General features: G+C 43.9%; 1 protein-coding gene across 1 annotated transcript in view; it reads left to right on the plus strand.

Annotated features, from left to right (window-relative positions):
- LOC311242870 (mitogen-activated protein kinase kinase kinase kinase 4) overlaps positions 1-12,500 on the plus strand; it is a gene marked incomplete at its 5' end in the record, with an annotated part of 207,353 nt that overhangs the window by 177,829 nt on the left and 17,024 nt on the right. The window contains 2 exon segments of the mRNA XM_084331936.1: positions 176-276; positions 2,629-2,778. Coding sequence (XP_084188062.1) covers positions 176-276; positions 2,629-2,778 — 251 coding nt within the window.

Below are 12,500 nucleotides of genomic sequence, written 5' to 3' on the forward strand. Positions count from 1 at the left end.
CTGTCCCTCCTCTCCCTCTCTCTCTCTCTCTCTGTTTCTCTGTCTCTCTCTATCTCTCACTTTCTCTCTCTATCTTTGTGTGTGTGTGTGTGTGTGTGTGTGTGTGTGTGTGTGTGTGTGTGTGTGTGTGTGTGTGTGTGTGTGTGTGTGTGTGTGTGTGTGTGTGTGTTTCCAGTGCGTTATGAGAAGATCAAGTTCCTGGTCATTGCTCTGAAGAACGCAGTGGAGGTCTACGCCTGGGCTCCCAAACCGTACCACAAGTTTATGGCCTTCAAGGTACCACATATTATACTCAATACCGTCCCAAATACTACAGGAAATATGATGCTATATTGACTTAAGAGCTCTATTAGGGTGACCTACATACCCCCCCCCCCCCCACACACACACACACACACACACACACACACACACACACACATCAGGTCATGTCCTATTTCTTTCTCTCCTTGGTGGCCTGAGCTAGTTTCCTCTGTGTCATCCAGCTCACGTTGATGTGGATGTTTAGTAGGACACCAGACTGTGGGCTAGATCCACAAAGAATGGATTGCACGGTGCAAGTTGCACCCTTACTTACAATTCATTATGAATTGAAAATGGGGGACCCTGATGTAAACAAGACTAAAGTCTTTCTCTGGTCTGCATCCCCTTAACAATTGTGTGTATTGAGCCGTACTGTATTGTACCCATTCTGCATTCTGTTAAATAAAGTTTTCAATCAATCAAATTTTATTGATTGAAACTTTTATTAACAGATTGTCCCCATTTTCAATTCATAATGAATTGTAAGTAGGGTGCAACTAGCACCGTGCAATCCATTCTTTGTGGATCTAGCCCTGTATGTGTTCCTGATATTATTCCAGATACTGACTCTGTGTGAATAAACATCCCACTCCATTCACTCCCCATGTGTTCCATGACATGTCGTCAGCTTGTGACTGCAACTTGTTCCTGTTTGCGGACGACTCAGCCCTGCTGGTCTCTGACAAGAACAAGTTACAGGTTGAAAAAACCCTCAGCTTGGAACTAGGCAGGATCTGCATATGGCTCGCTGATAACAAACTATCATTACACATGGGCAAAACAGAGTCCATTCTCTTCGGTTCAAATAACAAACTCAGCAAGACCGACGGCTTCTCTGTTACAGTGGGTGACAATATTGTCACAAGAAAAGATGAAATTACCTACCTGGGTTCCATCCTAGAGGCTAATCTTTCCTGTGACAAAATGGCATCCAATGTAATAAAAAAAGTCAACCAACGAACTCGATTCTTGTACCGGATCTCCTCTCTGGTAAACAAGAATACCCTGAAGACTCTGGCAGGAGCACTCATTCAAGGGTACTACGACTATGCTTGCACCTCATGGTACCAAAGCACCTCAAAGGCACTAAAAACAAAATTACAAACATCTCAAAACAAACTGGTCAGACTACTGCTTGACCTGACTCCTAGAACCCACCTCACCCCTGCCCACTTTGACAACCTAGGATGGCTTAGAGTAGACGACAGAGTACAGCAACTTGCAATGGGCCTGGTCTAAAAGATACACTACACGACCAAGGTACCCATGTACATGTCAAAATACTTCCCAAAGGTCAGTGAATACCACGATCACAACACCAGAGGGAGCTCCACAAATCATGTTAAACCCAGATTTGGCTCAAACAAGGGACTAAACACATTTCGCAATTATGCCACATCAATGTGGAACGCCCTACCCAAAGCTGCAAAGGAATGTGAATCACTACCCACTTTCAAAAACACTCTCAAAGAACACCTACGGGAGACTGCAATTCGAAACTGGCCCCTGCAAATGTCCTAACCCAACCCCCTCCAATGTACAGTAAATGACCAAGTATGGCTTTGTCAATATTCCAATGTACAGTGTCCCCCACCCACCCCCTACCCAACCCCCCACCCCACCCACCCAACCACCTCCAATGTACAGTCCCCACCCCACCTACCCAACCTCCTCCAATGTACAGTTTCTACGTCAAATGTATATACTCTCTTTTCTGGACTCTTTTTGTATCACAAACAGTACTGTATTTGCAAATCTGGTACGTCATAAATGTATAGATGTAGCAGTACTGTCTATCTGTATGTCGTGTGTGTCATATATGTTATGATGAATTGAAAATGGGGGACCCTGATGTAAACAAGATGAAAGTCTTTCCCTGGTCTGCATCCCCTTAACAATTGTGTGCATTGAGCTGTACTGTACTGTACCCATTCTGCAATCTGTTAATACAGTTTTCAATCAATCAATCACAAACCCAATCTCAAAAACATACTTCTAACTAAAATATTAATGTTTTTGGATGGTATTTCTTATGTATAATAAAACACAAGTGCCTTAGTGATAAGGATAAGCGCTCAATGAAGAAACCCATTCCCCTTACCAAACATCTATCCTCCCCATATGGGTCAAATAAAAAGGCCATCATATGTGTATATGTATGTATGTATGTATGTGTGTGGCGGGGTGTAGGGGTAGGGAATAGATACAAACCTGGTTTAGGGTAAGGAGGGTCGGGGCAGGGAATAGGATTTATAGGCATTGTGGAGTTTTTGTTTTTATTAGATTAAAATAATGTAAAATGTTGACTGTTTGTGTTTTTTTCAGTCTTTCGGCCAGCTCCCCCAGAAGCCTCTGTCCGTGGACCTGACTGTGGAGGAAGGTCAGAGGTTAAAGGTCATTTACGGGTCAGTGTCAGGGTTCCATGCCATCGATGTTGACTCTGGGACACCTTACGACCTCTACCTGCCCACACATGTAAGAACTGTCTGTCTGTCTGTCTGTCTGTCTGTCTGTCTGTCTGTCTGTCTGTCTGTCTGTCTGTCTGTCTGTCTGTCTGTCTGTCTGTCTGAGTGCTCTCGACCACTCTTATAATTTGTTCTTGCCTGAGAAAAAAGCAACAATAAGAAAACGTTGCTGAATCCCAGGTAAGAACAAAGTAAGAGGAAATGCTAGTTAAGAACGAAATCTGTTCTTATATCGCTTCATGCATGAGGCCCATTGTTATTATTATTCCCTTGTTGACATATGTTTTTTTTTGTCTACCTGACGTCAGGTCTCCTTCCTCTGCCTGGTCCAGATAATCTGCCCCCTTCTCTCCTCCTCTCCTCTCCTCTCATATTATCTCTCCTCTCCTCTCTTCTCCTCTTCCATCCTCTCATATTCTCTCTCCTCTCCTCTCTTCTCCTCTTCCATCCTCTCATATTATCTCTCCTCTCCTCTCTTCTCCTCTTCCATCCTCTCATATTATCTCTCCTCTCTTCTCCTCTTCCATCCTCTCATATTATCTCTCCTCTCTTCTCCTCTTCCATCCTCTCATATTCTCTCTCCTCTCCTCTCTTCTCCTCTTCCATCCTCATATTATCTCTCCTCTCTTCTCCTCTTCCATCCTCTCATATTCTCTCTCCTCTCCTCTCTTCTCCTCTTCCATCCTCTCATATTATCTCTCCTCTCCTCTCTTCTCCTCTTCCATCCTCTCATATTATCTCTCCTCTCCTCTCTTCGCCTCTTCCATCCTCTCGAGTTGAGTGAGGAGTTGATGGTTGCAGTTAGGAATGGGAGGATGTCCGGTGCTATGGTCTGGAGGAGTGGGGAGGGTAGCTGGTCCAGCTGGCATGTAGTCGGACGGTTCGACATTACCAGTGTCAGGGTCTCTGCTTCTGTAATGGGAGAGAAAGATGACAGAGTGAAGGATGAGGTTCTCGATTCAGTATTTGGAATGGGTGGGGGTTGGGAGAAGGCGCTGCGGATGTTCTCCACTTTTTCCTCAAAGAAGATTGCGAAGTCTTCGGCAGAGAAATATGAGGGAGGAGGGGGTGGGGGGGGGAGTGAGGAGGGAGGACATGGTAGCATGCAGTTTGCGAAGATTCTTGGCAGAGGCCTCGATCCTATGGTGAAAGAAAGAAGCTTTGGCATTAGTAATGGTTTTGGAGAATGTTAACAAGGTTAACATGAGGTTGTGATATGTGTCGATGTCAGCAGTGAGGCGTGACTTTCTATACTTCCTCTCAGCCGCTCTCAGGACCTGTCTTTGTTCTCTCACTGCATCTGTCAGCCATGGACTGGGTGGGGAACGGCGGGCAGGTTTCTCAACGAGGGGACAGAGCTTGTCGAACTTGTTACTCTGAACCTGTACTGTACCTGAGTGTCTGTACAGGCCTGAGCTGAAAACCACAGAGAACTGAAAACCACAAACGAACGATCTATTCCACGGATAGTATTCTCGAGAAACGAGGGGCCTCAGTCGTAAACCGTTTCCTTTGGAAACGGACCACATCCGTGCATTGTGCACCGGCCTCTCTCTGCAACGGTTTCTCAACTCGGCGGTTTCTCAGCTCAGGACTGAGAATAAAGCTCACGATTTGCGTGCCCTCGCGGCACACTCTCTCAGCACCCTCCTGTACTGTTAGACTTTTTATCTTTTTTTTTTATATCTTTTATTACGGATCCCCATTAGTCATCACCGCAGCAACAACTAGTCTTCCTGGGGTCCACACACAACAGAACAGTACATACATACATAACATTATAGTAGCATACATTAAAAAATATATTCCAATATTCCTACATGTAAAAATAATTCCAAATAGCATTACAGTACACAGAGTATCAGATCACAGAAAATACAATAAAAGGGATTAAACTCTCAGTCATATCTTTACAGTGTACACTACAGTATCTGTCTTTTTCTTTAATGTAAACGAATTTCTTCTTCTCTCAATGCTCTTTTCAAATTATTTTGAAGACTTATCTTACTGGTTATCTGTGTAAGATGTACTGGCAGTTTATTCCAATATGACATGGCTCTATATAACACAGTTTTCTTTGCTGCATTGGTTTTTGGTAGTAGAAGTGTGAACGTTTCCCTACAGGCATGCCTAGTATTATACTTGTGTCAATCATGTGTACATGTTAGCTGTGAATACAAACAGATAGGTTCTCTTGAGATATATATATTCCTCATGAACAGGGGTGCAGTCGTAATATCAGAACTGCCTTTGACGCCACGTGCACGCGCGCTCCCGTGCACGCGCATACATGTTCCCTCGCGTGTGCACAGACCAGCTCAAGCAAACCCCCCACAGGGCTTGTGTTTTGGTCTTGCACTTCTCTTTCTTTGTTATGCTATGCAAAGACTAGGTGATAAGTGCCGGGTAATAATAATAATAATAATAATAATATAATAATAGATTGAATTTTAAGAGAGAAGCGCCTTTCTCAGACTCAAGGACACTGTACAAGGAAAGGATGAAAAAAAAAAAAAAATGAAAAAAAAATATAATAAAATACATAAAATATCTGTGTATAGTAACAACAAGAAAAAACAAATAAGATAAGAGATAAAAAAAAATAAAAAAGGAGGCAAGTTCTGTCCAATTGGATGAAATGGTTGAAATTAACAAACAAACAAACAAACAACAAAACAAAACAACGGGATCTGTGGCTTAAAAGAGTCAGGGGTGGGCTACTTGGGAGCGGGGCCGTGTTGCGTGAAGGCAAGTGTGAACAGGTGGGTTTTTAGCTTGGTTTTGAAGAGGTTGGTGGTGTCAGAGCCTCGGATGGGGGGGGGAGAGGGAGTTCCACAGTCTGGGGGAAGCCACAGCGAAAGCTCGGTCTCCCAGTGTGGAACGCCTGGTGCGGGGGATGGTGAGGAGGTCGGAGTTGGAGGAGCGGAGGCCTCGTGCTGGAGTGTAGGGGTGGAGTAGGTTGGTCAGGTAGGAAGGGGCCAACCCGTGCAGGGATTTGTAGGTGAGGAGGCGGATCTTGTAGGGGATTCGGTAGTTGGTACTTGGCGCACGGCGCGACAGTAGAGTGAAAGTTGTGAACGCATTTTCTTGTGTGCGCGCACTTCTGCTCAGCGAACTGCTAGGACGGCGTGGTACCGAGTGGTACCACCACTGCATCACTGCTCGTGAACAAGATCAGGCCGTGTCTGGCCACTCAAATAAACGAACGACGAAACGTACCGTTTCTTTTTCATCTTTATATTTCATCAGCTCTACCAAAGTTCTCTATCATAGAAATATTTCCATTACAAAAATCCACCCACGGCAGTCTGTGAAATTAGTATTGAAATTCGTCATGTAAATGAATCATTATTCATAATCATCTACATTAGTCATAATGAATGTATGTGTATAATTATTTGGTTTCGTGTGTAATGTTTTAATTATTAAATAATTTAATATAATACATTTGACATATTCTCCAATTACAGTGTCATTCTTGTCACGTGGAATACCTATTACTCTTTTAAGATGATTTTAAGATATTCCTTTATTGATCCCCTTGGGGGAAAATCGGGCGTCATAACAGCATGGGGGAGGGGAGGTACAGGTATGGGCAGGGTACCAGTAGAAAGACATAAATATAGGCAATCAAATTAGATCTGAATATGAGAAAAGATAAACAGTGGAATATATTATCTTATCTTATCTTAAAGGTGGTGGGAGGGTAGGAACACCACTGCCATACACTCTTACACTTTATGTATTCAAAAGAAGAACACGGGTGAGCTTCTCAAACGTCTCCTGAAGGCACCTCAGCCGTTCCTCTTCATCCTCCTCTTCCTCACCTCTCTCTTCTACTTCCTTCGTGTCATTGTCTGCTTGCTTTGTTAGTACTGTATGAATACATTTGTTCATCCCTCCCAAGCGTCGTTCTGTCCAGTGACCTCAAACACATGAACGGATCCGATCAGCGCTGCTAGCAGCAGCTTCTCTAGGGATATATTTAGATTTTTGAAAGTCCTCTCTCTCTCTCACTCACTCTCTCTCTCTCTCTCTCTCTCTCTCTCTCTCTCTCTCTCTCTCTCTCTCTCTCTCTCTCTCTCTCTCTCTCTCTCTCTCTCTCTCCTAATGTGTGTTTTCTTGAGAGGGAGAGTGATGGAAAGATGCCTCTAAAAATACATCCCTCCTGTCCTCCCCCTCTCCTCTCTTATCCTTCTCCTCTCCCCCTCTCTTCTCCTCTTCTCTCCTCTCTTCTCTTCCCCTCACCTCTCATCTCTTCTCCTCTCCTCCCATCCTCTCTCCTCCCATCCTCTCTCCTCTCTTCCCCTCACCTCTCGTCTCTTCTCCTCTCCTCCCACCCTCTCTCCTCCCATCCTCTCTCCTCTCTTCCCCTCTCCTCTCCTCCCTTCTCCTCTCCTCTCCACCTCTCTCCTCTCCTCCTCTCTTCTCCCCTCCTCTCTCCTCTCCTCTGTGTATGTGTGTTGACCTCTTCTTGTGTCTGTAGAGTTGTTTCTCTCTTCTTCTTCTTCTTCTTCTTCTTCTTCTTCTTCTTCTTCTTCTTCTCCTTCTTCTTCTTCTTCTTTTTTTTTTTTACCATTCTGTGGTATATGAAGAGAGGCAGCATATAGCAGGTCCAACACTCCTGCTTCTACTGCTGCCACGCTAGGACTTAACACTAGGCTCTCTCTCTCTCTCTCTCTCTCTCTCTCTCTCTCTCTCTCTCTCTCTCTCTCTCTCACACTCACCGACACACACACACACACACACACACACTCATAGTCATTCTCACAGATCTCTCTCTCTCTCTCTCTCTCTCTCTCTCTCTCTCTCTCTTTCTCTCTCTCTCTCTCTCTCTCTTCTCTTCTCTTACACTAACGCTGCATTTGATTCCCTGCTCAGCATACACACTCTAACATGGGCAGGCCCTCTGGAGATACACACATACACTCTCTCACACACTCACTCTCTCTCACTCTCTCTCTCTCTCTCTCTCTCTCTCTCAGTACGGTAGGTAGGTAGGTAGGTAGTTGTAACCATGTTGGTTCCCAGACAGAGGATTAAGATTGCACTGCGACTCTGGATGCCTGTTCTGATGCTTAGGATTGTAGTCGCACATACACAGGTACAGTATGACCACATACACATTACACACACACACATGCATGAACACACACACACACACTTGTTTGTTTTTTCTCGTCTAGTCGCTGAACTGAGTTATGGTAGAAACTTTTTATTTCTCTCTTTCTTTCTTTCTCGTCATATTATTTGCTGAATTGGTTTTATCTGATAGAAACGGGCTCTAAAGTGGTTTTATCCGGTAGGGGGAAAAATGATCAGGTGGAAATCGGCTCTGAACTTGTTTTATCCCTGTAGAAACTGGATGTAAACTGGTTAATTGTCGATCAAATGTTTTCTCGTGCACTCTCATCCCTGTCAGACACATTTATTTCGATGGTTTGAGATTTCTGTTCCACGCGAGTAGAGGAGAACTCTCTCACGGAGGAGGAGTGCCTCATGATGTTCACGGTTCCTGCAGTCGTGGAAAAACATGGAAAAGTAATATAATTTTGGAAATGGAGGCCCTGCACTTGTCTGTCTTCCAACATGGCTGCCTGTAACCATTGTTAACCACTTTTGAAAGAAAACGCAAAATGTTTGTGCTGTAAAGGGCGTCTACGTGGCGTAGTGGGCAAGGCGCTCGCCACGAAATGCTGGAGACGCTGGGCTCGTCAGTTCGAGCCCAGCGCTCCACATTTGCTTTCAGTTTAGCTGGTCGTCCGTACTAATACACATTGGCCGTATTAGGGGGTGGGAAACTGATGGGTGGGGATCGGGCGTTGTGGACAGCGACTCCTACAGGTCGGTTGGTGCGCCTGCGCAGTAGAATCAGGAAGTGTCGGGGGCAGCGTGAGCCTCCCACGCGTTACTCCTCGCCACTGAGAGATCGAGCTGCGCAGGTGAAAAGATGCGACTGCTGTTACCTCGAGTACCGGAGGGGACTTGTGCTATGTATGACTTAGTCCACATTGCAGCCGGCTTGTGGGAGGCAAGAAACAGCGTCCGTGACAGGGGAGGGTTGAATTGGATGATACGAAATTGGGATGGGAGAAAATATAGAAAAATGGGAGAAAAAGTGGATACAAAAAAAAGAAAAATGTTTGTGCTGTGGTAGAGTAGGTCAAACTGTTTCCAATGTATTACATTTATGTTGATGTATGTCTCCTATATCAACACATAGCAGCCGCTGTTGCTTCCAACATGGAGGAGAAAATGTGCAAAATGTCTCTATTGTGTTTTCTACTGGGTAGGGTCTGTCGAGGTCAAGGTCCGGTCAAGTGTATTGGCACATGTCCCAGACTGGGCAATTCATGTGACAGCAGATAAATACAGTAGGAGCTCCAAAAAAAACACAGCAAACATACATAACAAGAAGAACACAGACAGACATGTACAGTACAGTACACCCACCCCAAAGCCGCCCTCTCCTGCCTCCTCCATTGATGGCACGAATGGAGGTAGGTATAAATGAGAATTTGTATCTATTGTTCTTAGCTGCAGGGGGTCTCCAAACGTTGGCCGGAAGGCAATAATTGATACTCCGGATTTAGGGGGTGAGAGAGAGAGAGCTGTCCGCTCTAATCGATGACGCCTTCCGGAGCACCTGCTCGACAGCTGAATTGTACCCCCGCAATCTTGCTAGCCCCCCCTCACAATCCCGTTAAGTGCATTCTTCTGTTTAACGCCAAGGTTTCCATGCCAACCTAGCGCCCGAACGCACAGCGTGTGGAAAAACGTTCACTTCGGTTGACATTGAGTTGAATGGGATCAGCCGTCTCCTCGTTTTAAACCGTTTATTACCTCGAATGTCAGAATCATCGGCGATTTTTGTTGCATCGTTAACTAGCTAACGTTTGATATATTGGTTGATGTATATTTCCTCAGATAGCTGCTATATTTAGAATTTGAATGTCAGGCTTCAATAGAACGCTGGTGTTCTGACGTGATGATGACCCTTCCTTCTTTTATAGTTCCCTTGGTCATGGAATTGTGTTCACGATCTTGTTCTTCTCACCAAGTCAACGATACATGTCAAGCTTGCCTGTTGGTAGAGCTAGTAACATGTGTCCTGATTACTCAAGTCTCCAGTAATTGTTTTAGCCCAAATCAAATGGGACATTCAAATCAACCTTTCAATAATAATAACATCAATTGAACATGTATATTGTCATTGAATAGTCATTAACAAGAACACGTAGGAACCCTGTATGTTGTCCGACAATACTGTCTGTTTACCTGTCTGTCTGTCTGTCTGTCTGTCTGTCTGTCTGTCTGTCTGTCTGTCTGTCTGTCTGTCTGTCTGTCTCTCTGTGTCTGTCTGTCTGTCTGTCTGTCTGTCTGTCTGTCTTTCTGTCTGTCTGTCTGTCTGTCTGTCTGTCTGTCTGTCTGTCTGTCTGTCTGTCTCTCTGTGTCTGTCTGTCTGTTTACCTGTCTGTCTGTCTGTCTGTCTGTCTGTCTGTCTCTCTGTGTCTGTCTGTCTGTTTACCTGTCTGTCTGTCTGTCTGTCTGTCTGTCTGTCTGTCTGTCTGTCTGTCTGTTTACCTGTCTGTCTGTCTGTCTGTCTGTTTACCTGTCTGTCTGTCTGTCTGTGTACCTGTCTATATCTGCCTATCTGTATATTGTCATTGAATAGTCAAACACATTGGTCGCCAAAAACGCTTTCCAGCATTATTGCCCGCCATGCGTTGACCGCCAACATCGCTGTACAGCGTTTTTTAGATCAATATTTAATTTTTTCGCTGTGGCATTCATAATTCATCCACCCACCCCCGGTGCTGCAGCAGGACCCTAAATGGGACTGCAACGGCTCAATACCGCCGCCTGGTGGATGGTCGGGCGAGTTACACTCTCGCCAAAACCGGATGTTGTCATCGGTGCGTCGAGGAAATTCCTCCGTCAGTCACATCTCGCTACGGGACTCCTGACAAACACTATAGTACATTTGGATTAGGGCTGGGCGATATGGCCTAAATATGATATCACGATATGTTCTGACCTTTCGGCGATACACATCACAATGTTTTTCTTTTTTTCCCCAAAACAATTCATTATGAGGCTTACCAAGACAGTATTTGAGTTTGCAAGCTAACATTGAAGACAAAATAAAATACCCATGCATTTAGCATTTTTATATTATATATTAGATTTAGATTATTGGATTATTAGATTATATATTGCATATATTTAGCAATGAGATATTATATGATTTAGATATGAAATATGATGAATTGAAAATGGGGGACCCTGATGTAAACAAGACGAAAGTCTTTCTCTGGTCTGCATCCCCTTAACAATTGTATGTATTGAGCTGTACTGTACCCATTCTGCAATATGTTAATAACGTTTTAAATCAATCAATCAATAGCATTTTTATGAAACTACTGTATATTTGTATGTCTCTAAATGTTTTGATGAATTGAAAATAGTGGACCCTTATGTAAAAAAGCCAAAAGTCTTTTTCTGGTCTTCATCCTCCAGTCCACTGTTGTTGTATTGAGCTGTACTGTATTGTACCCATTCTGCAATCTGTTAATAAAGTTTTCATTCATTCATTCATTCTGACGGAAAACAGAATAATTTTGATTGACAGTCGAGTCTGCCAATTACGTCACACCGCTTGCACCCGCCCTGCTGTTCTTAGCACCAATCGGCAAGCGCTATTAGTTTTTGACTTCTAGAATGTCCTCCATTGATTTTGACGAGAGCTGACAACAACAAAGCTACTAACACTAGCTCTCCGCGGCCGACGAGTAGGAGACCAGTGCTCTGCAGGATGACTAAACGAGGCATAATGATTTTACTGCAACGAATGTTATAATAAAAGCCTTTCCATACATCTGTCTGATTGAAAACTTTATTAACAGACCGCAGAATGGGCATATCTCAGCACGGGCTGAGATATGAACGAGTAATGCTTGCTATCTATCTAGGTGGTCCTCGGACGCTGATGTTATTGAACGTGTAACTATATAACGTTAATGCCACAAAACGAATGCATTTGTTAATCATAAGTAGTAACTTTGATGCAGTAGTGTGTGTGTGGGGGCGGCGTTGTTAAAAAGTTTGAACGTGTGGACCAGGTGACGCGACACAATCCTCTTGGGCAAAACATCACGATATCCACAATACGTTGAAAAAGTGTATCGTTAATGAACTGTACCCGATATTTATATAATATCGTCATATCGCCCAGCCCTAATTTGGATCGCTGCCATAACGCAATAATCAATATGATTTCGGCGTTTATTGCGCCATACAAACCGGAAATGGATGTAGGTGATCGGCATCTAATAATTGGGATCTTTCACCGCCAGTCTCATCGTCCCACGGTAAGAGAACAGTAACGTTATTTTCAACCCGATTGTGCATTTCCTTGTTTGCAAACCATCTGATCAATATATCCACCCATACTACATAAAGCCGTTACTGATGATCAAGGAATTATAGACGACCCCCGCCCCCCCCCTTTCCTCCACGCATGATGAAGCATAATGTATACCGATCATATACATTTGAATTTTTTAATATAGCGTGTATGGGAAAGAAACGCCAATCGATAATCTATCATATGCGTCAGGGCCTATAACTAGCGTTTTTGGAATTACAGCAGAAAAGATTAAAAACAATACTTATATTCTAGAAGGTATTAACACAACAATGTATGAATGAAAAAGTATAACATTCCCACAT

The sequence above is a fragment of the Notolepis coatsorum genome (assembly GCF_963971535.1).
Source record: "Notolepis coatsorum genome assembly, chromosome: 16".
NCBI lineage: Eukaryota > Metazoa > Chordata > Actinopteri > Aulopiformes > Paralepididae > Notolepis > Notolepis coatsorum.